The 27631-nt window shown below is 38.0% G+C and overlaps 2 protein-coding genes across 3 annotated transcripts; one reads left to right on the top strand and one right to left on the bottom strand.

The window, feature by feature from the left end:
- Positions 1 to 4097: 4097 nt before the first annotated feature.
- LOC127938222 (DNA-binding protein inhibitor ID-2) lies at positions 4098 to 4781 on the top strand. Its single transcript, XM_052534685.1, has 2 exons — positions 4098 to 4421; positions 4731 to 4781. Exons 1-2 carry the CDS (start codon positions 4098 to 4100, stop codon positions 4779 to 4781), a joined length of 375 nt encoding a protein of 124 aa, XP_052390645.1.
- Positions 4782 to 6275: 1494 nt separating this feature from the next.
- On the bottom strand, positions 6276 to 27023 carry LOC127938566 (kinase D-interacting substrate of 220 kDa B). Of its 2 annotated transcripts, XM_052535265.1 has the most exons (29): positions 26834 to 27023; positions 24977 to 25130; positions 24768 to 24866; positions 23913 to 24011; positions 23679 to 23777; positions 23456 to 23557; positions 23197 to 23295; positions 22203 to 22400; positions 21984 to 22082; positions 21594 to 21692; positions 21412 to 21510; positions 21125 to 21302; positions 20742 to 20906; positions 20361 to 20540; positions 20104 to 20269; positions 19068 to 19219; positions 18675 to 18964; positions 18418 to 18558; positions 17502 to 17739; positions 16194 to 16282; positions 15697 to 15841; positions 14900 to 15062; positions 13665 to 13843; positions 13335 to 13543; positions 12419 to 12541; positions 10433 to 10570; positions 10230 to 10328; positions 8173 to 8388; positions 6276 to 8084 (listed from the first exon to the last, which is right to left on the bottom strand). In XM_052535265.1, the coding sequence occupies exons 2-29, from the start codon at positions 25106 to 25108 to the stop codon at positions 6960 to 6962; spliced, it is 5121 nt and encodes a 1706-aa protein (XP_052391225.1). In that variant the 5' UTR covers positions 25109 to 25130; positions 26834 to 27023; the 3' UTR covers positions 6276 to 6959. The 2 variants fall into 2 exon arrangements, with proteins under 2 accessions (XP_052391225.1, XP_052391226.1); XM_052535266.1 differs by lacking the exon at positions 12419 to 12541 and having other exon boundaries at positions 24977 to 27023.
- Between the last annotated feature and the right edge of the window lie 608 nt (positions 27024 to 27631).

Below are 27631 nucleotides of genomic sequence, written 5' to 3'. Positions count from 1 at the left end.
ATTCTTTACTAACAGTCAGGTGTGACCTCTCCCATAAAGTGTGAAAGTATATTTCCAGATCGGTCTTTTTGAGCAAACCCTTCCCTATCTTTCATCACATGACATATATGTGTTTTAAGCACATGGTTACCTGACACAGGTCTGAGGTCAGTTCAGATGTAGTATCTAAACCTCTTCTTCAGTGTTCCTTCTGATTCCCACCTTTGATGTTTCAGCACAGTTCTGGGGCAGCAGGGCAAACAGCACCTGTCCTGTGAAGTCATGCCTGAGGCATCTCTCAGACTCAAACTAAAAGAGCATGTAAACGACTGAACCCAAGGGGCATCACCATTGGCTGGATCTGATGTGATAGATGTAGAAAAAAAACTGGGCTTACAATTATTTTTGTCAGCCCAACTTTGGGTCAAATATGGACTAACAAAACTTTTAGTAAAAAAAAAAAATTTCACTCAACAGTTGGGTCAGTCCATATATGACCCAAAGTTGGTTTGAAACAACCCAGCATTTTTTTGTGTGTGCACTCTCAGAAATAAAGGTAAAGCTGTCATTGGGGTGGTACCTTTTCAAAAGGTACACTTTTGTATTAGGTTCTAATATGTAGACTTTAAGTAATAATATGTACCTTTAAGGTACTAAAATGGACCCTTTAGGTACAAATATGTACCTTTTGTAAATGTTCTGCCCCAGTGACAGCTATACCTTTATTTCCGAGTGTGTGTTCAATACTGCTGTGTTTTGTACAGTGGTAACTTATTGACACTCAACCTCATCCTACAAACAGACACACAAACATAGGGTACAGAGCCAAAATTTGGGGCCATCAGTTGATATGGGAAATTTCGCTGAATACACTGACTGAAAATTGGCAGGAGTTCTCTGGATTGAGAAAACATGTTCTTCTGCTCATATATCCGTGAAACAGCTGAGAAAAGAACATTATCCTGAAACTCTTATACTCTATACTTTTTGGCTTGTGTACTTCAGTAATGGGCACAGGGAGAGCCAGAAAGGCTAGCTCTTAGTTCTGTGTGATGCTCCAAGGGATGCCATTCAGTCATGTAAAGTTAGACACATTCCTTTGTGTTTGCAGCACTGATAGTCTCAGGAGGAAAAGGTCAGAAAAACATTCACTGTTGTGTAATTTTAAGATACTAGTACATCACGATGGTTCACAGACTCTTCCTTTGCATAATAAAACTAGTAAATATTTCCCATTCTGCCCTTTGCAGGAATATTTTATATTTTCAAACTTTTTCCAGTTAGGTCACTGTGACGTAAATAGGAAACCTTCTAACACATGCATAACATTTAAATATGTAGCATGTCACTTTTACAAGTCATATTTTTATGAGATACTGAAAGCCTAATGGACTGTGTGCTGCTAAAACACTTACAGGTTAAGTTTCAGGTTACGTTTACACGACAGCAATGTAGTCAAAAACGACGAAAAAGGTTTTTTTTTTTTTTGTTGCTTTTTTTTATTTATTTAAACGAAAAGATGCTGGATCAAAACCATCACTGACTTTGGAAACTTTACACTGGACCTCAAGCATCGTGGATTGTGCGCCTCTCCTCTCTTCCTCCAGACTCTGGGACCCTGATTTCCAAAGGAAATGCAAAATTTACTTTCATCAGAAAACATAACTTTGGACCACTCAGCAACAAGCCAGTCCTTTTTTGGCTTTAGACGCTTCAAACGCTGTCTGTTGTTCAAAAGTGGCTTAAAAAAGTTATAACCTTAAAGTCTTAAAAAATGAGATGGCTGACAAGTCTAAGCATTTTATGCAGCCGGCCACATCCCATATTTATGGCTTGTGTATTGAAATTCCCGTAATTATGAGATTCCATCCTGATAAAATTGTTAAAAGCGTTCACATGCTCGTAGAACTTGTAATTACAACTTGTGAACTGGGAGCTACGACCTGACCACCCCAGGCTCTGTTTGCGCGTTGGTGTTGCCATAAAAGAAAAGCATAATTCTGAGTTCGAGCCTCCGTGAACAGCTCCGAATTATCACGTGCTGGCATCTCGAAATTTCGGTAATTATGATATAGCATACCAACTCGTTTGCATAAAGTCTTTAATAAAAGGGGGGGGTGAAATGCTATTTCATGCATACTGAGTTTTTTACACTGTTAAAGATGGACCAATTTTCAAAAATTAAGTTGTATGTTTGAAGAAGTATTTTTGTTCCAAAAATACTCCTTCCGGTTTGTCAAGTTTCGGAAAGTTTTTTTTTCGAGTATGGGTCTGTGTGACGTTAGATGGAGCGGAATTTCCCTATATGGGTCCTAAGGGCACGTCTGCCGGAAGAGCGCACGCGCCCGTAGAGTAGAGCAGAGACATTCACTGACCAGAGCGAGAGAGTTTTTGGTTGCCAGGGCAAGACAACCCTTCACAGATTACCAAAAAAAAAAAAAAAAAAAATAGCATTAAGGGACCAGTGGATGGAGTTTATTTTTACAGAGCACCAACGGAGTTGTGCAAGTGTTTTTGTTTGTTTCCTGCATTTCGAAGATGCTTGTTTTACAAACAAGGCCCAGTTTGACGCCGGATTTGCACATCGTTTATTTCTTAAGGATAATGAAGTCCCAACGAAAAAGGCAAGGCAAGTTTATTTATATAGCACATTTCATACACAATGGTAATTCAAAGTGCTTTACATCAAAGAAAGTAAAATAATCATGAAAGATAACAAAAAATAAAACAAGCAATTTTAAAACTTTTAAAATGATTAAAACGTTTACTTAAAATCAATTTAAAAACAGTTAGAAAATGATTTTATATTTAAAAATAATTTTTGACAATATAGTGCAATCAGTTCGGACATAGCACAGTGCTCATTCAATAAATGCACAACTAAACAGATGGGTTTTGAGTCTAGATTTAAATGTGACTAGTGTTTTAGCACATCTGATCTCTTCTGGAAGCTGATTCCAAATGCGGGCAGCATAGTAACTAAAGGCCGACTCCCCTTGTTTTGTGTGAACCCTTGATATTTCTAACTGACTCGATCCTAGTGATCTGAGTGCTCTGTTAGGTTTATATTCAGTGAGCATATCTGAAATATATTTCGGTCCTAGGTCATGTTGTCACAATCGTGTGTTGGAACCACTGGCGGTGAGTAAAACTGTTTCAAATATCTCTGTTGTTAACTTAACTTTACTTAACTTAACAACATGTGATGTTGGAATCAAACTGCACTTCCCACATGTACACCTTTAAAGAAAAAAAAAAGACGACATAAAGTGGAACTTAGTCATTTTCCAAAACCGCTAAGCAAATATATACAGTTTCAATACACCACATAGAGACATCCTGCTGTAGTCATTGCTGCTGCTGCTCTTGTTCAATTTCAGCCTCTGGATCTGATTCTGGATCATAAATATACGGGTGAATCTGACTGTTAGCCATGGTTTGTTTTGGATGATGTTTTTTTCCTCACGGTAATGTCACAGCTTCCAAACGCTCTCAAAGCACAAGCCTACTCCGCTGGTGATTCTTTAGCTCCGCCCACACGTCACGCCTCCAGCCGCTCGTGTTTTTCCGGAAAAAAAACGGTACACAGACTATCTTTCTCTTATAAATATAATAAAACTAAAGACTTTTTGGAGTTATGAAGGATGCAGTACTACTCTATAGGTACTCAATATTAACACCCCCCCCCCCCTTAAGTGCACGCAATGGGTATGGAGAGAACTAATACACTTGCAATAAAAAACATCTGGCGTTAATGAAGTTTTCAGTATTACTTTGTTTGAATCATGTGAGACGTTACAAATGTGAATCTATTGCGAGTCAGTTCCATTATTTATACATGTGACGTTATGTTATTTGTCTGTGTGCACGCAGTTGCTCAGTCCTCAGCGCGAGTGCAGAGGATGTGGGAGGTGCTCACGTGCTGCAAATTTGGCCAATGTTGATGCTACGGTTCACAGAATGACGTCGTCTCAGCGACCAATCCGCTTTATTCTTTATGCCTCATAACGAACCCAGTTGGGTTGCTATATAAACGCATTGACAACAAGCTTTCAGGCCAGCACAGATCTGTGGAAGAATTGCATGCCCTGAAATTAACTACAACATCGTTAGCCACTATGAAGGCAGTCAGTCCGGTGAGGTCCATAAGGAAACCCGCCTTGTATTTTTCGGAGCATAATCTCGGCAACTCACGGGGCAAGAGCTCCTCGGACGACCCGCTCAGTCTCCTGTTCAACATGAATGACTGCTACAGCAGGTTGAAGGAGCTCGTGCCGAGCTTACCGCAGAACAAGAGCGTGAGTAAGATGGAGATCTTGCAGCATGTCATAGACTACATTCTGGACCTTCAGATCGCACTCGACCAGCCGCAATCAGCAGATCCTCGGACAGAGCCCTCCAAAAAGACCGTCAGATCACTCGGAGCTATCATCTCCTTTCAGGTAAGACATTTGATACTTGCATTTCATACTAATTTACCATGCTAGTAAGTCAAAGTAATTCACATTGGCGTAGCCTAATGGAAACTATTAACGCCGCAATCATATAAGAAATGATTTAAGAAAGAATATAGAAATAATATGTGCACTGACAATAGTTATTTCAGCATTAATAAAAAAGCGACATGATCAATATGAAATGTAATGTCCGCATTAATAATTAGAAAGAAGCATCATTTATAGACCGAGATGAAATTTATCATGTGCTGGTAGATACACTGAAAAACATTGTTTACTTCTGTTAATTAACAGCCCAGTAACCCTCAAGGAGAGATCATCTCAGATGACCTTATAACATTATAACTGCATCGTTGAAATGGTAAGTTACTCTGAAATCGATTGTTTCACATGAGAAGATGCAACTAATTCAACTTTTGCACGTGGGGTAGTTGGGTTGTTTGCCAGCAGTACAGCGCATTTGTAGCCTACATGTTTATGATGATGCATTATGTACGGACTTGAAGACAGTGATATTTTATAACTTTGATAAGTGATTTAAACATGATATAATACGTTTTAATACAAATGTTAGAAATGTCATTAAACGTCGATTCTCAAAACTGAAGATGATTCTGAAAAAACTCAAAAAGCGAAATTAACTAGGCTGTATTCTGTGAAGCACAAAAAGAAAAAAAAATATTGTCGTGGAACAAAGTCATAGAGATTTGGAATAACAAGAGCGTGTCAGAATTTATTTATTTATTTATTTATTATTTTTTTGGTGAATAATTGTTCAGTAATGCTTGCTTATCTGTGAGATGCTCGTGTAGACACCTCCCACTGGAGCTGTATGGGATTGCCTGATATTTTGCTAGTGTTTGGTTAAAAGTCCGAAAAAAACGTCCTTTGGCTTCCTCCCTGGCGCCAGTCTGTCCGGATCTATGTCCTTTTGCCTTCTCTAAACACACCTCTCTCTCCCCCTCTCTCTCCCCCCCACCCCACAATCTTTTGCAGGTGTTTCGGTCATGGAGCAAAAACAGGGGCTTTTTGTGGTTTTGTCCTGTGTCATTTGCCTGGACTTCGTCTTGAATGACAAATGATTCCCTAAACGGACATAAAACGATTCACAGTTAGATACGGACTTTCATATTCCTTCTTCCAAAGGAGGATTTAAAAAGACTGAAGAGATTTTAAAGGAAAACTGTAATTAAGCAAGGAATCTGAAAAAGAAGGACCCCCCCCCCCCCCCCCCTGCTTTTATGTTGACAAGATGTTGCGCTACACGCAATCCTGTTCGTCAAAATGCCGCGGACTCTGTAAAATGTACTTTTGTTTTCTATTTCTGCTGAAAATGTGACGTTTATAATATTACAGAAAAATTTATAATTAAATGTAAATGGCACTTTTATACTGTACATAATTAAATGCTAAGTATGAAGTCAGTGTCCTTGTCTGAGCTATGGTTATAAATGCATTGTTTTTGTGGTATTTTTCATTTGTGGGAATGCATAAAGCTTATTAACTTCTTACCATTTAGGCTGGGAAACTACTAGTATTGTAAAGGGTGTAAGGTTCAGATTATGAGGGGTTTGGGACAAAAAAAAGAAAAAAAGATTGTTGCTATCTAGGGACACATAAAACAATTCGTTTGCGCAAGACGTATCTTACTGTGAAAAGTATTGATAGAAATTCCTTTAAAAACCTCAGAGTCATTCATTCACACACTGAATGGCCACTAAAAAAGTATTCAGGATGTGGGAGATAATTGTAAAGCATGAACTACTGGTGCCACCCATCTGTAATTCACTTTACTAAAATAAGTTTGCTCTTTGCAAATCATCTCGTGGGAACAGTGTGTGCAGAACAGCAAAATGTTTATTTCAGTCGTTTTTCTTCCTCAAACAAACACTGAAGAGAGATGGATGCTATCAGTGCAGGTTTATGTGATGCCATGTTAAAGACAAGCATCACGAAACCTGTTTAACTTTTCAGGACAGCAGCAAAAAGTACAGTTATAACTGCTAAAGACTAGCATCACAGGGCATGCAGTTTCTACAGGCTAATTTGGGACTGCAGTCTGACACATGCTTGTCACTGCTTATATACTGTACCACTGTCACTACAGCACAATGACAGCATGCAGGACAACGCAATACGACACATTTCCAAACCAGAATCACTGTTAAAATTCATACTTTTTAAGGCGTTTATGCAAAGTTTGGGTGCTTTACCATGACAAGGTACTAAAATATTTTCCTTTGGGAAACACTATTGAATATTAATCTACAGCTGCGATTTCAAAATGCTTTATAGCCATACAACTGGTGACATTAATGCATAATTAAGCTACAAATACTGTACGGAAACACCACATATACAGTATGTTACCATTAGATGGTGGATGATGATGAGTAGGTGATGGACAGATGTGAAGGAAGCACACTTCATCTACACTTAACTTTTGGAAATGTCTCAATCACTGTTCCATGTATTTACCAGAAAACGTTAATTGGCCAAGACTGCTGTAGACCCAGACGTCGCCTACAGGATACTTTCACGCTCTTCTCCTAAGGTGACAGTGTCAGAAGACACTCGGAGGATCTCAGGTGGATCTCCGGGGTTAAGCCCTCTCTTCAGATGCACCACATGGACTTTCTCATTTTGGGTGGTGGTGGAAGTAGTGCTGGAACCAGGAGTCATGATGATGTCACTTCCAGGGGTGGAGCTATCTGTGGGTTGACGAATGTTGTTTCCTTGTTGGGCATTTGTGTTGTTATTGAGGGTGGTGATACTGGGTGTAAGGTTGAGGTTGTAGCTCTTGGAGGAAGGCCAGCTCTCTTCAGGACTGCTGGCCATAAGACTGCACTGGTCCTCTGAGCAGATGGACATGCGGATGATAGCAGGGTCTTGAAGGCCACTCAGACTATTCGGCAACCCTTGTTTTTGAGCTGAGCTCTCCTCATCCAGCTCAATCAAGTTAGCCCTCTCAGACTGCGACAGGTCAGCCTCTTCGTCTTGCAAAGAATGGTTGGGAGAGCTTTCGTTGGAGCGGACACCCGAGTCAGAAGAATCCTTCTTATCTGAAAGGTAATCCTTACCTTTGGCCAAAGATCGATCTCCAGCATCTGAAGCTTTGGGCTCTGGTTTCTTTCCATCCTTGAGCAGAGGGGCATTGTCTGACTCTTCAGACTCTTCATCATCACTGTTATGTTTCTGGTAGCGTAAACCACCACCAGGCTTCAGCTTCAGATCAGCACCCTGGAAGAGGCTCACCTTCTCTCCAGATGTCTTGCGGCCTAGAAGGGACTTTGATGACCCATGGTCAACCTTCTCATCCTCTTCTGTTATAGGATCTAAAGTGGCCGTGTCAGCCGAGGCATAGTCTGTATTATCGGCCCCGGACTTGCTGCTCCCTCTTTTTGAAACGGATTTGTGTCCATCCTGGTCGCCATCCTTCTTCTTTTCCTCAGAGCTGGAGTGCATTAGCTGGCCAACAAAAGGTGGCACAGGCTTCTCCATTCCAACCTCAACCTGAGCCATGGAGGCGATGTATTCCTGGTAGGCATTGCGGTACTCGGCTTGCTGCTTGTCTGTTAGCTTGCAAATTTCATTGGAGGACTCTTGAGAGTTGAGGCTGGACATGCTAGGTGTACGGTGAGGGGTGGCCTAGAGAGGACAAGAGATGTTGAGATAAATGTCTAATATGGAATGGCCTGGAAAAAAGGGTTGCAAGAACCTAGGAAGAAACACTTACCATCCAGGAAGGGTTGGAGTGCCTAGGAGGCTCATCCAAGCCCACGTTACTAAGCTCCTCAAAGCTGAGGGTGAAGTTGTACATGGGTGAGGGGTCCGTGTTAATGACTCCTCCGTGAACGGAAGCTTCAGTGTGCCTGCAAGCCGTGCTGCTGCCCTGCTCACTAGGAGCCTCCTCATGCACAGTCTGGCTCTCCACATGACGGAGCTCAATCACCTGCACAACATCGACTTTATTACATCAGTATCTAGGGCCAGTGTGAGAGACTTTCCGGCCAGTTAACGGCACCGTGACTTGCATTGTTGGGTTAATCTTACATTTCTTGATATTTTACATGCTTTTTGGTATACCTTTTAACCTTAAACATTTGTTTCTGTGAGATTTAGTTGTGAATTCTGCTAGGTAAAATTTCTGAACTGGCTAACACAGATGAGGTTTTGTGAAATTACAAATAATAAATAAGTAGCAACAAGTGTGTAAAAACATGGTTTAAAAATGACACACCAATCTGCCATGCATACCATTATTTTTAAACAAAACCGTTAAGTATGAACTTATGGCTATTCTGTATCATTTCAAGCATTTATTGCATGTATTTTATTTATTTAGTAAAATAATAAACTCGCTGAAAGAAACTAAATGTGTGTAAAGTTTTATATCAATATCAAATAAATATATAACTATTAAATATAAATATTAAATAATAAATATTAAACTCGATTGAAATACATTTCATATGTATTCATATAATACATAAAATTATTCATACATTTAGACATTTTGAATTTAACCACACATTTAAATTCATAAACATTTCATATATATATATATTAGGGCTGTCAAATGATTAAAATTTTTTATCAAATTAATCAGAATTTTCAGTGGATTAATCATGATTAATCACTATTTGCAACTACACCTGAATCCTAACCATTTTTTTTCTGAAATGCATACCAAAAGATAAATAACAGGACACAGATACATAATTTTCATGTATTGTTTCATCATGTGATTCTTTTTTTCTGAATTTCAAAAGTTTAACATTTCCTTAGATCAAATTTACCTGAGCACTATATCAAACCATGCCATTTAACTACAGATAGTGTAAGAGTTGTAGGTGAACCAGTGGTTAAATATAGCCACATATCTATAAAATTATAGATGGAGAAACTCGAAAGAATGAACTCAGAAACAAAAACATGCGCCACAATCACATAAGCAGCACTCTGGGCACTCTTGTTTTTGGGTGTTCATTTGCTCTGCCACAACACTTTAGGATCGATATTTTCACATTCTGAAGGCTTCAAGTGCCAGTAAAACCAAGTAAAAATGCATATGCTTTCCCAAACAGCTGTAATTTTCGCTGCATTGCATGTAGGCGTTCTGCGCATGCGCAGTGTGAAACACAGGACGCTATAACACAGTGATCCTCAAATCTGGCTCGCGAGATCCACTTTCCTGCGAAGTTTAGCTCTAACCCTAATCAAACACGCATGAGTTTGCTAATCAGTGTCTTTAGGATCATTAGTAAATCACAGGCAGGTGTGTTTAATTGGAGTCTACGCTAAACTCTGCAGGAAACTCGCGAGCCAGATGAGGATCACTGCTATAACAGAAAGAAGAAGCTTCAGCGTATCATCTACCAAAGTCGTCTCTGTTTATCGAGCTTGGCATGAATGTATTTTAGAGTAAATGGGGTAAAGCCTTAAGCTTCTTCGGTGTTTTCGTCGCGGCGCTCGCCGCTGTTTTTTACTATCTTGAGAATTCAGAGATCGACGAGACTTTCCTAACCTTTCCTTTTCCTTTCCTAACCTTTCCTTTTCCTAACACTGTCACAATACCTGTCACACTGCGCATGTGTGAAATGCGTTAAAAAATTTGACGTAATTAACGACAAACAACTAATTAACGCCGTTAACGCGCTATTTTTGACAGCCCTAATATATATATATATATATATATATATATATTATACACACACACACACACACAAGTATGTTAGCTAGGCATATAGAAACTTGAACAACTTCTTCTATAAATAATAGAAAAATACTCACTGATGTCCTGAAAAGCTGCCAATCTCCAAAATTCATGTTCATCTCTTTCTTCAGCTCATCAATATTACACTGAGACAGAACTCTGCCATTTATGTTAGCCTGATACAAAAAGAAAAGAAAAGAAAAAAAATCTGAACATTTTGATAAAAATTTAAAACAAAATTCTCGTACAATTAATTTTGTATTTTTTCACAAATGCATACCTTCTTAATGGTGGCTGTATACTGAGAAAGCATGTTCTGGTCGATGCCGTTGATAAGTCTAACACGCTCACAGACAGCATCTGTGCTCATTGAGCTGAGCAGTATCGATGGGTTCCCTGAGACCACCGAGGCAGCGCCCTGGTACACACAACACACAAAACCATTAGTGCCACTCAGTTACATCAGAAAAGTGTGCATATGAAAGATCTCTGAAGTCAAGAGATGTACGGTACCATGCAGATTATAAGAAAACAGTCTGAATGGGATGCAAATGGTCTTGAATTAAATTCAAGGAAGAGAGAGACCATAAGAGGTATTTGGAGGAAAATATGCAATGCACTTGAGTGTATTGCTTTCAGCAGGATTTCAAAGAAGCTAGTGCTAATGAGTGATATGATGGTAAGAAAAACATTAAGTATAATGTAGCTTTCAAATATCTACGTCTCATTATAACAAAACCAAAAATTGTGACTACAAATACAGACCTCTGTTAAGGGAAAGTCAGAGTGACACCTGGGTATACTTTTAAAGTTTTCTAAAAAAGATACTTAAAAAGTTCAGCATCCAGGCCACGCTGTGTGAGAAGCTGATCATTTCAATGGCTTTTGAGTAAACTGGCATCATTGAAACAACTGCATCAGTTGAAGCTCAGAAAGGATTTCTTTATTTTTTGGTAAGGACAGAAGCTTGAAAGACCCAGGGGAAAGAGAGATTTCTGAGGAAGGAGAAGGACCTAAGTTTAATGTGGCCAAGTAAACTTCAGTACCTGCTTCTTTTTGAAAGACAGTACCTTACCCTGCTTGAGGAGAGAGAGGAGAGGAGGGAAGAGACAAAGGAGGCGGAAATCGTGAGGGAACTACATTCATGTAGATGAAAGAAAGATGGAAAGAGAGTTTAAACAGGGAGCAAATGAGTGGGAACTGGTGGACTGTGAAAGCTTTGGGTGAACATTAAGGCAGCTGGTGCTTGACGTCACTATTGCAGTGCCTGTTTGAACACTGGCATCTTGCTTCTATTCTCACACAAATGAAGCTTAAAATATACCAGATGCCAAACACTAGGTATAACTCACTTTACACAAATAGGGTACAAAACAAAACAGGGACAGCTGAATTTTTTTTTTTTTTTTTTTTTTTTTTTGAAGGTCTTGAATGTTATTTTCTATAAACATCAAAATGTTACAGAAAAAAAAGATCAAGCCTAAATAAGCTGTCATAGTTTGGGATCAAATTTTTTTATTTATTTTTTATTAATTAAAAAGAAAAACACTTTTTTCCTCTTACAGTAATAGCGTTGAACAGTCAATCTTGTAGTTTACGCATTGATTTGTGTGATAACTGAAAATAACATGTGGGAACAGAAATTAAATATTATTTTTAGCAAATAATATTATTTAATTAAAATATTTTTAGTCACAGTTAATTTCAAAACAATTAAATAGACTGTCAAAATATGTGGTATATTTTAATGTTTAATGATTTGGAATTTATTTTTCTTTGTTTTTAATTTTTTTTTACAATTATTATGGTTTTGTTTTAAAGGGGTCATACAGACATTTGAGGAAATTAAAATATTTGACCTTTCTGAAAACAAGCCTTTCATGCTAAATTACAAAATGTACAAAATAATTTAATTTTTTAAAAAAAATGAATAATTATTAGCACCCTATTTGTACAAACTAACACAAATAATCTGATGGACTTTTCATATCACACATTACACTAGAAGCATAAGCATAAAGCATAAAGTATATCTGGAGCAACACCATGAAAACAGAGAAAATAAAATGATACTGACACATAAGACAAGACAAGACAAGAAACTGTATATTCAGGTTTATAAAAGGAAACCCCTACAGAGCAAATATTAAACCTTAGCTGTAGAAGAAAAGTATGTCAGCAAGTAAAACCCCAGCAAGAATGTCTAACACTAGTGCTATCCATAAGCACAAGGCCTGGCGGCTTCTGTTCATGACTATCTACTTACAAGTCCACTGCTGTGGTCCATGGGATAGCCGGTTTTAATGAATGGACGTGGAAGAACATGAGCAGGGAAGGAGCTGCCAGCATACTGCCGCGGCAGCTGGTACAGATGATGGGGGAAATATGGCTGGGAGACCAAAAAAAAATGTAGGGGATGAAAATGTAACAGAAAATCATAAAGAAATACTTGCAGGAATGTTCAAGTTGAGTACAATATAAATCAATAATGTTTATTACAAATAATATTGACTTGCACTTTCCATTTCTACAAACTTACTGAAGCCAGATTTGTTTGTACTGAACCCGAAATATTTCTTTAAATCCAAACATGTGAAATAATGAATTAACACTCAATCTCTCTCTCTCTATCTCTCTCTCTCTCACACAAACACACACACACACACATTGTCTAACATGCACAAATGCTTAAAAACATGAATCAGTAGGTGGGAAACAATGTGCACAAACACGTAGCCTCCCAAACACCTTATTTTGTTACATTAAGGGGCTGAAATTAAGGAAACAAGGCAATCACAAATCAAAATGACGCTAAAATGAAGAAAAACAATCATTGAAACAAGAGCACTGGGAAGTGAATGAAAAATTGCCTGGGTGGGCATGTAGAAAAGTTTGGCACTGAGGCTGGAAAACTTTGAGAGGTGTGTGCTCGTCCAAGGGACTTCCCTCATCTATTAAATGAGCTGATGCGCCTAGTAGAGCTCCCTAAGGAAAGTTAAGTCTAAAACACAGCCGAGTCATCAATCTACACTTGACACTATTTATCGGTTTTAACTGAACCCATTTTACCTCAAATGCCCCCCCAAAGAGATGACAATAATCTAGATAGATTACAACAAAAACACAATTTCTGATTCAGAAATGTGCAATACAAGTGATCTTTTGTGCGTGTGAGTACTCACCCTGTTGTAGAACGGGTGTTGTGGCCCGCCCATGCCGCTGAAATGGGTGCTATGGGGCTGAGGAGACACACCTGGCGGGATATACGGGCCGTTGTAGGAGGCAGAAGGGGACTGCTGGCTGTAGACTGATATTGGACGGCCCTCCTGCAAAGGCAGTGTGGGATAGGTGACACCACCCATGTTCACTTGCTCCCGGGCAGCACGCACATCTGAGAAAAGACAAAAAAATACAATGGAAATACATGCTTTTTAACGGTGTATGACAAAGGTAAATGTAGTGGCTAGTTAGCTTGGGTTTAAATGTGATTTGTTTTAAAGAGAGCCATTAACCTGCAATGATCTCTCGGAGTTTTGGATCTAAATTAACGGTGCAGGGAAGGAAGGTGCGGATGTCTCGAGCCACAAGCACTGGAGTTCGGGAAGAAAGGAAAACCTCAAAGCTACGGGCATCACCATCTATCTCCAGCAAAGGCTCCACATCTTTAGTGGTTGGAATACTCTTGGAGATCCTGTCGGGCAGTACATGAAAGATACAACTTGAGAAACATGAGACAATACTAATATTTTAAGGTTTGTAAGAGTTACCTAAGCATGTGTGGTGCGTCCATCACGTTTTTACTAAAACAATGCAGGTCTTGTGAATATTAGTGGTTTTAACATACCCTGGAATAAATTGCATTGATTCTTGCCAGATAAAACAAGTAATGATGGTTTTACTGAAAATGAAAATGATGCTGATATAACTCAGCATTAGCAGCACAGTGTCTTCATTTCATTTTGTGTTTCTGGGGCATGGGCTGCTTTAAGAGTGAAAGGAGTGTGCAGACAGCCAGTATCAACACAATACAGCAATATTACTGATGTTCTGGATGCCAAACCTCTTCATAAAACCGCAAACTTCATATGTTTCCACTTAAACCCCTCAAAATGTCAGAATACACTCATGCTGCAAATGCATACATTTCTCTCTTTATATTTAGGTACAACAAGATCTGATGGAATGTCGCATGTGTAAATAAGTAAACAACATGAGTGCAGTAAGTATATTCCATAATCTTTTCATATCTGACAACATGACAATATCTATGCAGTGACTGAAGTCTTACATAGCATCATCTGACTAATCACTGCAGGGAAGCCTATCTAATGATCTGGACCTGCTTTCTTTGGCTTCATCTGACATTCTGTGGCCTCCCATTATTCGTTTCCAGGAAGCTTCCCAAAGGAGACATTTTTCTCTAAAACCTAATGGGCTAACGGACAAACTACATACAAAAATATGGTACAGGACAAATACATTACATAAGATTGCTCAGAAGATTTTTGTACAGATTAGCAATGATCTGAGTTGCTGCTCTCAGGTTTAAAACAAAACCGTGTGTTTTTCTGGCAATCTGATGGCATTATGAAAATGCTATAAGACTACTGTGATAAAGCATGTGGTGAAATTTAAACGTCAGGAATTGTGTTCGGTCAAATGCAGTTTTCTAGAGATCTACATTACAGCATCGTAATGAAATCATGAAACATAAACAGAGTCATGTGGTTTCTGTAAAAGCCCCTACCTTTCATAGATGGTTTTCAGAGTTGTCTGATCTGGGATGCCGTCTGTCTCTTCTAGGTACAGTATGAGCCAGGATGTGCGATATGGCCACTGCTCAGTCATGTTGATCCAAGACGCAAGCCGGTCCCAGTTAAAACTTATCTGATTGGCCCTCAGCAAGCGGCCTACACAAGAGGAACATATTTATTGAGTAGTGAATGTTCAGACTTTATGATTTCATATCTGAAGGTTCTTATTCCATTATAGTGACTATATAAACTAAGAATGAAAGAAAAAAAGAGAAAAACTTTTTCTATCTAAACACATTTTAAAATGTGATTTATTCCCGTGATAGCGAGGCTGAATTTTCAAAAGCCATTCCTCCAGTTTTCAGAGTCACGTGATCCATCAAAAAAATCGGTGTAATATGCTAATTTTATAATTATCAATATTTAAATATGTGTTGCTCAATAATTTTGTGTAAACGGTGATACATTTTAAAAGTTTATTTAAAGAACAGAAAGTTCAAAACAACAGCATTTATTTGAAAAATAAATCTTTTGTAAAATTATAAACATCTGCGCGGCCACTTGTTCAATTTAATGTGCCCTTGCTGAATAAAAAGTATTAATCTATTTCTTAAAAAAATATTACTGGCTAAACTTTTGTACAATAATACTGGAAAAGGAAAGCTGTTTCAGAGTAAGAGCAAGTTTAAAATTAAATTTTGATTAAAGATTACACAGAGATTTTTTTTTCTTTGAAATAACATGCAGTGATAAAACATTTTAGAAACATGTTGTCCGTAAAGATACTGACCTGTGACTGATACAATGTTGAGGAGTCTCCTCATAGTCTGAGGACTGATGTCACTGAACCAGTCCTCAGTGACGAGCAGTTTTGTGAAATCAAAGGACATCTGACGTGTGACTGACCTCTGCATCTGTCGACGGCGATAAGTATCCTGAGGAGAAATCGGCTAGATTTAAATCACGCTTATTATTCAAAATCAATAGCAATTAAATATACAGGGAAGGAAAATGTCAAGGGAGAAATTTGAAAACATTTTGTGATACGAGCATATCATCATGTGGTAAAACATTACTGTAACTGGATTACAGTCAGTGCACAAGCACAAGCCATGGGATTGCCAGACAGGACGAACAATTCAATTTGACTTTGGAGTTAAATAATCATGCTATTGCAAACATCAGATAAAGTTACTATCCTATAACTATTCATCTTATTCTTAATTGCTAATCATCATCATATAAGTAGCCTTCTCACATAACAAAGCAGCATATTTATCAGCTTACCCTGCGGTTAAGAGTCGTCTTACTGCCAAACTTGGTCTGGTCACCCAAGCTGTTCTGGGACAACTTTCTGTCCAACTCCTCATGCCAACCTACAACATAAGAAAATTGTAAGACATTTGCCTTTAAGCACCACATAATATTCTGATTGGCTGTGATTTTAGTCATGCAGCATTTGGTTTTAAATAAATAAATAAGAACTTATATGAAATGTTGGTCAGAACAGGGTTAAGAGTAACCTGTTTCGGACACTATATTGTAATTAAATACAAGTAGAGATGTAACGATTAACTGCGAGCTGTTTGAAGATCGATTCAAAATTTTGCATTATGCAAAACAAATCACAAAATCAATTAGGGGTAGGAGTTTCTATGAATGTATGCCTCAGGGGAACTTACTGTCTTTAGAAAAGTTTAGATGGTATTTTTATTATTATTATTTTTATCTCATCTCTGTATAATGCATATTAAAGTTCATATGTGCAGAGCTGCTTTGTTTACAGCGGAAACCAAGGAAACGCTTTAAGCGCCACCTGCTGGCAGAGAGTGAATCTGAGTCTCATTCAGATATTTTGAAGTCAAACCATTCTGTTCTTGCTTCAAATTTCGAAATTATACAATCTAATTTAATCTAATCTAATTTTGTCCAAACAATAATAAAAGGACACAATTTATAATTTGTCTTAAATCTCATTTTGTAAAAAAAATTAAATTGTGAATCAAATCGTGAAATCAAAATCTTGAATCAAATTGAAACATGAGTTAAGTGACTCATTACATCCCTAAACACAAGATACGTTTGGCTACATTTTGTAGATTTGTAGTCAAAGGGTCTGTTCAGTTCTATGTCTTTTTAAATCATTTAATCAGACTTATGGCATCATTGCACATGACAACACAGACTTAGGATTTTATGAGAGATTTCACGGCTGAAGTCACTATATTGTCATAAAACACAAGATATGTTTGGCTACATTTTGTAGACAAACATTCAGAGTCATGATTCCTGAAGGATCATGTGACACTGAAGACTGGAGTAATGCACAAAATTCATCTTTGCCATCAAAAGACTCAATCAATTTTAAATAGTAGTATTAAAATAGAAAACAGTTCTTTTAAGTTGTAATAATATTTCACAATAATACAGGTTAACTATATTTTCGATCAAATAACTTCAGCCTTGCTGAGCAAAAGAGACTTCTTTCAAAAACATTAAAGTATTCTTACGGATCCCAAACCGTTGAATATATACAGTGTATATCGAGACAAATAATCCTACTGTATTAACCCCTCACCCCATGTTGATACTAACCCTCAGAGTTCCCAGTGTCTCCATTAGCAGAAGTGGGTGCACACATCTTCTTTGCACTGCTGAGGCCACGGCTGTTGAGGTAGACAGGCAAGTGGACAATGTTGCGCATGTAGTCATGGCCGTTGATGTTGGAGTCACGCAGCACGCTGTTTAGATTCTGGTTTATAGCTTTGATGATGATGTGAGGATCACTGGCGAAGGTAGAGATGAAAGGACCCTTGGAGAACAGCACTCTCACCTGATCAGAAAGACAAATTTGACAGGTTTTTTAGGCCTCAAAAAGGACGAATGGGTGCCATTGAAAGGATTTATTCAAGCTAACGCTCACTTCACATGCACTTTTGGTGCGCACCCAGGTTCGATTGATGTCAGAGTTCGGTTTAGTGTTCTTTAGAGCAATTGCAGTTCATTCATAAGAAAGACTGTAAGTGTAGTTATGTACTGAAGCTTTGGAAACAAAACCAATGGTTCAAAAACATAAATATAAAACTGAAGAGAGCATGCTAAGCATTTTGCCACCTTCTCCTGCGCCGTCGTTTTTAAGCAATGGGGTAAGCAGCTGCTGACTTGATGACACAAACGAACCGTGGTCCTGACACAAATGATATAATGTGAACACAGTCCAGTGGGATTTATACTATTATAATAAGCTATTACTGTTTTGATTTAGACTTTATTTTTATTATTTTCAGTTGTCATTATACGCCATCATTTTTCATCTTTTTTTTTTTAATAATTTCTATTCATGCATTTATTTTCATTTATGGTTTTGATAAATCTAGTACTTCAAAGATAATTTGGTAGCAATGTTGCTTCGCCAACTAACTGAATTTGTATTTTTTTCCATTCTTTTATTCTAGCTTTAGTTCAGTTAATGAAAACAATATTTAGTAGTTTTAGTTAACACCATGCTCACCGTGTCAAGCATCTGTAGCACTTTATCCTGTTCACAGGAGTCCAGACCATCAATGATAACAACTAGACGTGTCTGGTTCTGGGTAAAGCCATCTATAGTCTTGGCCATCTTAGCCATGAGCTCCACTTCATTCTTTAAGACCTGTGGAAAAAAAGTTGACATAACAAATCCACCATCTGTGACACCGTATATAACACTACCTATGTGTTACTCCATGTAGTTTTGTGTATAAGCTACCCAGAAGCCTGCCAACTAACCTTCATAAAGCCCTCACTTTTCAGCTTGTGCATCTTGTTGGCGGCATTGTGCAGCCGCTTCCTCTGGGAGTTCAGCACTGAGTCTGTCACCTGCCACCAGGTGCGACAATTAAGCAACAGCGCCAAACCAACAACACTCGCCATGGAAACCAGCACTGCGTTCACCGTCTGGTTTTGCCCATCCATCTTAAAGACCGCCAGCAGGGCCATTCCCATGACCAAGCAGCTCAGGATGAAGAGGAAGATAACAAAGGATGGGATGCAACATGTCTTCTTCCACTTCTTTTTACCTGAGGGTAAACATGGTCACAACAATAAATGTGACGAAGCAAATAAAGGCTCTATTTACTAATCTAGTTCCTGAACAACCGATAATATTTAAGTGGCGTTTACCTTTAGTGTCCTCAGTTTTAAAGACTCTGAAAAGTCTGGTGGCCAGGAAGCCAAACTCCCTCTCACAGGCATCTGAGAGAGTAGCGATCATTTCAGCCATGGACGTCTCCCCACCGACACTGGATAACCTGTTATAGTCTGTGAACAGAAACCTGAAAGAAAAAAAGATTTCAGTTCCGACTTCCTAAAGAGGCCAGGCCTAATGCTTTGCTTTCTTATGCTACTATTCTAAAAACTAACCATCACAAAAAAACATAACAATGTCAAGTTGAAATAATTTATTTTAAATAAAATTATTATAAATGTCTTTCATCAACTTAATGAATTCTTGCTGATTAAAATTAGTGACCCCAAACCCTGCTGGCCCAAATATTTTGAATGGTAGTGTCCAACATATACTTATCAAATAATAAAAATAATAACAATGGGTGCTTGTTTAATTCATATATTTAATTGTATTATTATTATATTACATTAGTAAATAATAATATATGAACTGTATAACTATACATAATATATTTTTTCAGTTTAAAGCAACACTATGTAAATTTTGGCGACTAGCGGTTAATAAACAAACTGCACTCATCCCGCGGAAGAACTTTCTAACCGGAGCTACTTCTCCAAGTTTATGTCTATGGCGATTCACGCAGGTATGTGTTACTCCGCAGTGGTGACGACCTGGACAGGCTACAATAGTCCAAAAATAATCACTTATTATAAATGTACCGTAGTGATTTGGGATAAGATAAAAAGGCGGTTTGGTAGATGAATTTATGATGAAAAGGTTACATACTGTTGCTTTAATATTACAGTTGGGACAACCTTACAGACAGCACTGATACTACAGCACTATGCTGCTCTTCATATTTTTGTGTGTTAATGTTGCAGTGATTACTGGTTAGTAAGTTAACATCACGTCAACGGCTCATCTTGGGTGGTTGCGAGATTAAAATGACAAATGGGAAAATGACAAGTCCACATCCATCATTTAGGACAGGACTCATCTTAACGGTTTATGTAGAGTATAGGTAATGACCTGACAGGCAGTGCACGGGTGGTTTGTTCCGGCAGCTCCGGTGGGTTGACAAACATGAGTTTAAGCAGAAGCTCCAGGTACCCGATGTGCCGAGCCAGACGTGTGCTAATGACCCACGCCCAATTCCAGCTCTCACCCCCGCGCCTGCTCCCAAAGTACACAACCACTGTGTAGAGATGGAGAGTTACTCATATTTTTTTTTATCATGAATGAAGAACTTAGTTTGGAACTATAAATAAAGGGCCTGTTTTTCTTACCAAAGAACACATAAAGCAGAGCCAGAATGCTGAGAGAGATGGCGATAGCCAGCTTGGGATCCACGGTGAAGCCAAGCACTAGCACTACAGAGCCACAAAGCAGGAACGATAATAACACAACCAGCCACGAAAACTGGAACAGAGGCTCCACCTGCTGACCTGCAAATGTCTTCATCTCATCTGAAAAAGAAATATTAAGATTTAGCCACAATTAAATATAAACCAGATACAGCGAATTGAGCTCTATTAAACATTTCAAGCTCAGAAATAGCTAAAAAGCTAGGTAGGTACGTGCTGTACATGAGTAAACTGTGTGTATTTAAAATATCCTTTTCAGGTCACTTTCCTAGTTTAAGCCGAGCGACTCTAAATAATGCTCACCCTCTAGTTTCTTGAGCAGGAAGGACTTGCCGCTGCCCCACTGGGCATACAGACCCACACAGATGGGCGGCTGCATGGTGGGCTCACTCAGGATGTCTGCCAAAGCACTGCTGTACAGGTCGTAGCCCAGCATGTCCCCATCTGACTCCGTGGGGGACAGATGTCCTAAAGGGGACAACACGAAGAGGAGCAAAAATACACACAGGTCATTCATAACCTACTGAAAATGCAGTATAATTTAGTGCTGAAATCGTACTATAGCAATTCAAAACATATGTTTACTTAAAAGAACTGTTAGGTTCTGAACTGTATCAACATCCAACCCTAATTATGAGTGTTAATCAATTGTTAAGCTCATGATGGATATCTGGTCTCAGACTTACGGGCTCCAAAAATCTGGGTGAGGATGCTCTTCTGGTGGCTGCAGTCGATGTTATAGGGTGTCTCTCCAGCCTTGTTGGGCCGGTAGAGCAAGCGGCCATCCTTAGGGTTACGGAGAAGGAGCTCAGCCAGCCTGCGGCTCCGTCCACGAATGGCGATATGAAGAGGGGTGTCCCCTTTCTTTAGCCAAAGAGAGTAAAGATTTCAAGTGCGATATAGTCTCATCATGTGAATGTGAATTATGTGCATGACTGTATGAAATGACGTGAAGAAGTGACTGAAGTTTTACCTTGTCGACTGCGGACACTTTGGCTCCTTTGTCCAGTAGCAGCTCCACTATTTCTATGTTCCTCATCTTGGTGGCTTTGACTAGCGGAGTCTCAGAATCCTACATATCCAGTCGAATACAGACTCAATACTGGCTCAGAACAGTGAAACAATCCCTTTAACACAAGTCTTTCTGTTCTTTACCTTAGTGGTTGTCTCTGTGTCAGGGCTGCACTGCAGTATGTCCCTAACCATGGTTGCATTGCCTTTCTCTACAGCCCAGTAGAGGGCAGTCTTACTCTCCTGCAACAAACAAACAGAAGAGTCAATTGAATTTCTCATAATTCTTACAAAATTTATAATTACTGTTGTCATCATTAGGCACGTAAAATAAACCCAGTGAAATGAACTGACATTCTTGATTTGTGCTTATATGAAAGTGAAATAATTCTGATGACGTGCAACAACAAAAAAAGTCTCAACTGTGAGTAATAATTTTTAATTTATAAATACAAATGTGATGATTAGTTTAACCATTATTACGAAGCCCTAGTTTAAAGTATCTTCATATATATGATATAACAGGCATGTTACCTGGCCTCTAATGTCGATGTCTGCATACTTATGCAGTAGCGCCCTCACAATCTCAACATGCCCACCTCTCACGGCTCCAATCAGCACAGTGTCTCCACTCTACAGGGTTAAAACACAACACACTATGAAAATACATAATATCCCAGGACATTTTTATCCATTATATCAGTTTTACAACTGATTTCTGTTTGTTCACAGGTTTGAGGAAGTTTAATGCACCCTGTCTGGGATGTTGACGTATGTGCCGGCATCAAGCAGGTCCTGCACAATCTCAGTGTAGCCCTCTTTAGCTGCGATCATCAGAGCTGTGTTTCCGTCCTTATCAGTCATGTTTACATTGGGGTTCCTCTTCAGAAGCTCTTTAACTACCTCTGTATACCCTCCCTTCACAGCCACGATCAGTGCCGTCATGGAGTTCTGAGTGAGTGAGATTAATAAAATAAACAACAAGCAACAAAACAATCAAGATATGTCTTACATATAAGGCTTATTACAATTATAATGGAAAGAAATGGTAGATAAAATAAGCTTCAGCCTACACCTTTTTTCAGTTATGTATATTTATTATGGAAAATTGTGTATGAGGAATGAAATACTTCTTGATAATGATAATTACATACATTTTAAAAGTGTTATTTCTAGACCTGTAAAAGTCACAAAAATAAATAAAATCTTAGGTATAACTCCATGAGCATTTTTCAAAGAATATACATTTTTTTGAGTTATGCCAAGCTCAAAAAAAAAAGGTTTAATTCATGAGTTAAGGACCGTTCACACCAAGAACGATAACTATAAAGATAACTATAAAGATAACAATATTAGCGTCCACACCAGCGAACGATATTGTCTGTGTATATAAAGCAGACGCGCGTCTGCTGCTTTAAATTCTCGAGCTCATTACTGCAGGATTGATTCTGATTGGCTGGCAATGTTTTTATCGTTCATCAGAAAAAAAAAAATCATTCTGAAAGTGATTCCAACGATATCGTTGATCTGTGCCTTTATCGTTATAGTTGTGGCGTGGACTCCGCTATTCTTTAATATTGTGAAACGATTTTTAGAACTATATCTTTATCGTTATCTTTATAGTTATCGTGCTTGGTGTGAATTGATTAGACCTGATTGATTAGACAAACTGGGATGGGTTGGGGGTGGGGGGTACCCTTAAAGTAAAAAAAGGTGAGAACCACTATGCTGAATGATGAGCACATACCGCCCCCTCCTGGTCAACATCGGCTCCGTTCTCCAGCAGGTGCATCACACAGTCGTAGTGACCCTTTCTAGCAGCCCAGATTAGTGGGGTGGTGCCATACTGAAAGTATAAAATAATACATTTTGAAGTGAAATATGCAAGTCTTTTTATTGCGTATTAAACAATTGACCCTTTCCACTGTAAGAACATTATTATTATTTTTTCAACACAAATTTAACACAAAATAATTATTTAATCGGTTAGGATTGGTTTGGCTCACCTTATCAGAGCAGTTGACTTTACCTCCATGCTCCAGCAAGAGTTTCACAATCTCTGCATGGCCTCTACCGGCTGCCCAGATTACAGGGTAGACGCTGTATTGCTAGCCATGGGAAATGCATGTCAAATTTTATTTAGTGAATGCATATATTAAACAGCCATTATTTGGATTCGATTTTGATTTGATATGATTTGTATGTGCTTATACCATATGCAAGTTTTACCTGTCCAGTGGTGTTTGGGTTTGCACCAGTCTCAAGCAGGACCTTGGCCACCTCAACTCTACCTTTATATGAAGCCCAAGTAAGGGCAGTCCAACCCCCCTGTATGACACAAAGCCACCTCGAGTTTTGATAATTAGATAAGAATGTGTTTCTTTTTCCAAATGTGATTATTGTGAAAAATAAAAAAAACACATATTGTGTTTGATATAAACGATTGCAGTTAGATTGTCTCACCATATCTCTGTGCTCAATATAAGCACTGTTTTCCAGCAGCTCTTTCACCACTTCCACATGCCCCTCCTTAGCTGCAGAGATCAGAGCGGACCAGCAGTCCTGTCAGGGAAAAGCCCAGAGATGAGAGGTCACTACGGAAACCACTGAACCACTGGCCAATGTCACCGTAGGATCAGTGATGGAGTGGACACCACACCTTAACAGGTTTTACATATATGACAAAATATGACCCTGAACCACAAAACCAGTCTTAAGTGTCAATTTTTTTTCATTTAGATAAGCTTTCCACTGATGTATGATTTATTAGGATCAGACAATATTTCTCCAAGATACAAATTTGGAAATCGGAAATCTGAGGGTGCAAAAAAATACTGAGAAAATCACCTTTGAAATTGTCCAAATGAAGTTCTTAGCAATGCATATTACTACTCAAAAATTAAGTTTTGATATATTTACGGTAGGAAATTTTAAAGATGTACTCAATACCCTAATGATTTTTGGCATAAAAGAAAAATCGATAATTTCGACCCATACAATGTTTTTTGGCTATTGCTAAGAATATACCCCAGTGACTTAAGAATGGTTTTGTGGTCCAGGGTCACATATATATATATATATATAATTCATTAGTTAATTATAGCAGAGAGTAGCTGTCCTATCTATTCATTCCTTATTTTCTTATAGGAACATGTTAATGAGCTACTGATAAATGGCCATCCAAAAATTATATATCAAGCATCGAAAATGTCTGCTCCACTTTTGGTTGGTAAATATTATATTAATATCTGTTTGAATGGAAACAAAAGCTACAACCTGCAATTTTTTTCTGTAAAACTAAAGTGGGCATTTTCTCACCACATCATCCAAATTGACGTTTGCACCCCTTCTGATGAGTTCCTGAACAATCTCAAGACTGCCCTGCTCTGAGGCCAACATCAGAGGAGTCTGTCCATTCTGTCAAAAATAAATAAATAAACAACAGAGAAAGATATTTGATATTCCAAAATGTTAACTTGATCATCTTAAATTATGTTTTTTTTGTTTTTATACAGTATGTAACTTACATCGCTTCGACCATCCACCTCTTTGAACTTGTCAAGATGGGCTTTAACAGCTGCCAGATTCTCTTCTTCCACGTAGCTGAAGAGGTTCTGGATGGCCAGAGTGGTCATCTTGATGGAGGTTGTGGTGTCCATGATTGCCTCTTACTAGGACACCCTACGTAGAAACAGATTTAGTCACTTTCAGAACATAGATGATGAGACTGGGAGAGTCCAAGCCTAATCTGTATACTATAATAGGTTTTTGGAGGATAAAAGATTAAAGTAAGTAACTGATATGAAACTCCTTTAGATTAAAGATGTTAAATTGCTGAGTTTGCCTTACTGAGCGACAAGTGATATCAGTACATTTGCTTCAGGGCAGGCCAAGCATAGCAATGGACTTTAAATGTCAGGAGAAAGGAGGCTGGTGCAGATAAGCATAAAAAAGAGATAACTATTCATTTTCTCCAAGCACCTCCACAGACGCACTCTAATAGGTTTCCCTACAGTTACTTAGTGCAAATACTCATCTTAAATGTCTATCAAACAGACAGTTTTATACCTAATAATCTTTCAGTCTCCTCCCATTAATAAATGTATTTATTTATTTGTTGGTTTATTTTTAGTGTCGCGCCAGCATCTCTGGCTATTTCAATGGCAAGATCAATGTATTTTATAACAATGTATCAAAGTATTTTAAACAAATACTTATAAATATATAATTAAATGGTGTTCCTGTGGCTCAAGTATATAATTTATAATTTATATAAATATATCAATTTTTATTTAAATATTTGATAAAAAAAAAAAATTTATAATTATTCCTTGTGAAGCAAATTTGTAAATAAACAACTGAATAACAGATATACAACGTGAACAATAGAACAATAAAATGATAGACATATTTAATATGTGCAAGTATGTGTGACGTTAACCTTTAATACAGGCCGTATAAAAGAAGGGAAAAACAGACAGGCACTCGACAAACAACTGGACAACAATAAAGAGAACAGGGCAGCTCACTCCGAAATCCAAGCAGCTCTTTAGTCTCTATCTGTGAAACATGACAGCAAAGTTATTCTTATAAACCATGATGTGATACAATATATCCAGCACACTCTTTTGTCTGAATGCCTTTAGATTGCTGACTGTGACTGCTGTCTGTCTGCTCTGGAATGGCATCACACATTATTTATAGCAACCAAGAGCAATCCACGCCTACAGTCTACAGCAAGATGCTGAGATGACTGACAGATATTTAGATATTATTACACAGATTTTTATAAAGACTGGTAGGAAGTAGGAACACTACCGTATATTACATAAAACAATAAAAATAACTGCACATTATATATTATGTTTTGCTTTATTATGTTTATGTTTTATACAAACATATAACAGAATATAACAAAGCAATAAACATAGTTGTATTTACTGTAGTGTATTGTGTATTGTATTATGTCTAGATATAGATGTAAATAATAAATAATAAGGTGCTTGTTAATCCTGAAATATTTGACTGTCTAAACATTAATGTAATTTTTATATTAAAGAATGTATTTCTAGAAATAAACAGGACGGGCAGTGTATCGTCTTCATGTTGATGCACTCACTCACATATGACACATATAATAACACATGAGAGACCAGACATTTAATCGCCATCAATACAACCCTGAACAACAGATTAACCGTATCAGTACATTAATACATTGACAATAATCTTATTCACTGTTGTTGTTTAAATCTGCTAATTTCTACAGATTGATGCTCGTTACTGTCCTCTTATAGGCTATGAACTGTCAGTCATACTCGGCATCAACCCACAAACGCGATTTAATCCCTTCATCTGCCTTCTGTAGTGAGACGTAACGTTACCTCAGAAAAGAGAAAGGCTAAAATGCTCTGCTGCCAGGAGGTCCGTTTGGAAAGTCGTTCCTCTCTGTTTTTTCGGTTTATGGCGCTTCTTTCTTCCTATTCACCATCTTTAACAGCCATTTTGATGAAGCAAAGCGCTGTGCCGTTCCAGCTTCTTCCCGGCGAGTCCCTGACAACACACTGCGTGACGTCACGGCTCCCTCAGCTCAGATCAGCACATGAATGCATGTGACAGTTCACAATATGGGAAGAGATACTACATTACTCAGCATTTCTATCAACAGTCTATGGGTGTTTCTTCAACTAGCAAACTGTATTGTATGGAAACTTCACCCTGTGGCCATAATTAAATAAAAATAAAATAAAAAAGTAAAATAAAATGCTATTCAATAAAAATAAAATACACAGGCGAATTTTAAAAAATTTCACTAGTTTCAACAATGAACCAAATGCATGTTATTTCCACCTTATCGAAAATTATGTATTGTGTTTGAAATCATTCTGTGATGGATGTTTTGCTATTATTTTATTGATTTCAAACCTGACATTTTATGTATTTAAATTTAGACATAAATTTGCCTGTAGTGGAAGAAACGTCCCTATAATATAATGTTAGCAACATCAAGTAACTTATTATCTGTAGTGGCACAAAGTGCACACTTTATGTCTGCAGAGCAAAGGGCAGATGTTCATCCAGGTTGAGGCATGTGAGAATACGGAAAGCTAAATTACCAATGCTTATTAAACATTTACTATGGAGTAATGAATGTGTAACTGTAGCATGTACAGTATCTTCAC

Source organism: Carassius gibelio, chromosome A20 (genome assembly GCF_023724105.1).
Source record: "Carassius gibelio isolate Cgi1373 ecotype wild population from Czech Republic chromosome A20, carGib1.2-hapl.c, whole genome shotgun sequence".
NCBI lineage: Eukaryota > Metazoa > Chordata > Actinopteri > Cypriniformes > Cyprinidae > Carassius > Carassius gibelio.
This window is presented reverse-complemented; position numbering and strand designations above follow the sequence as displayed.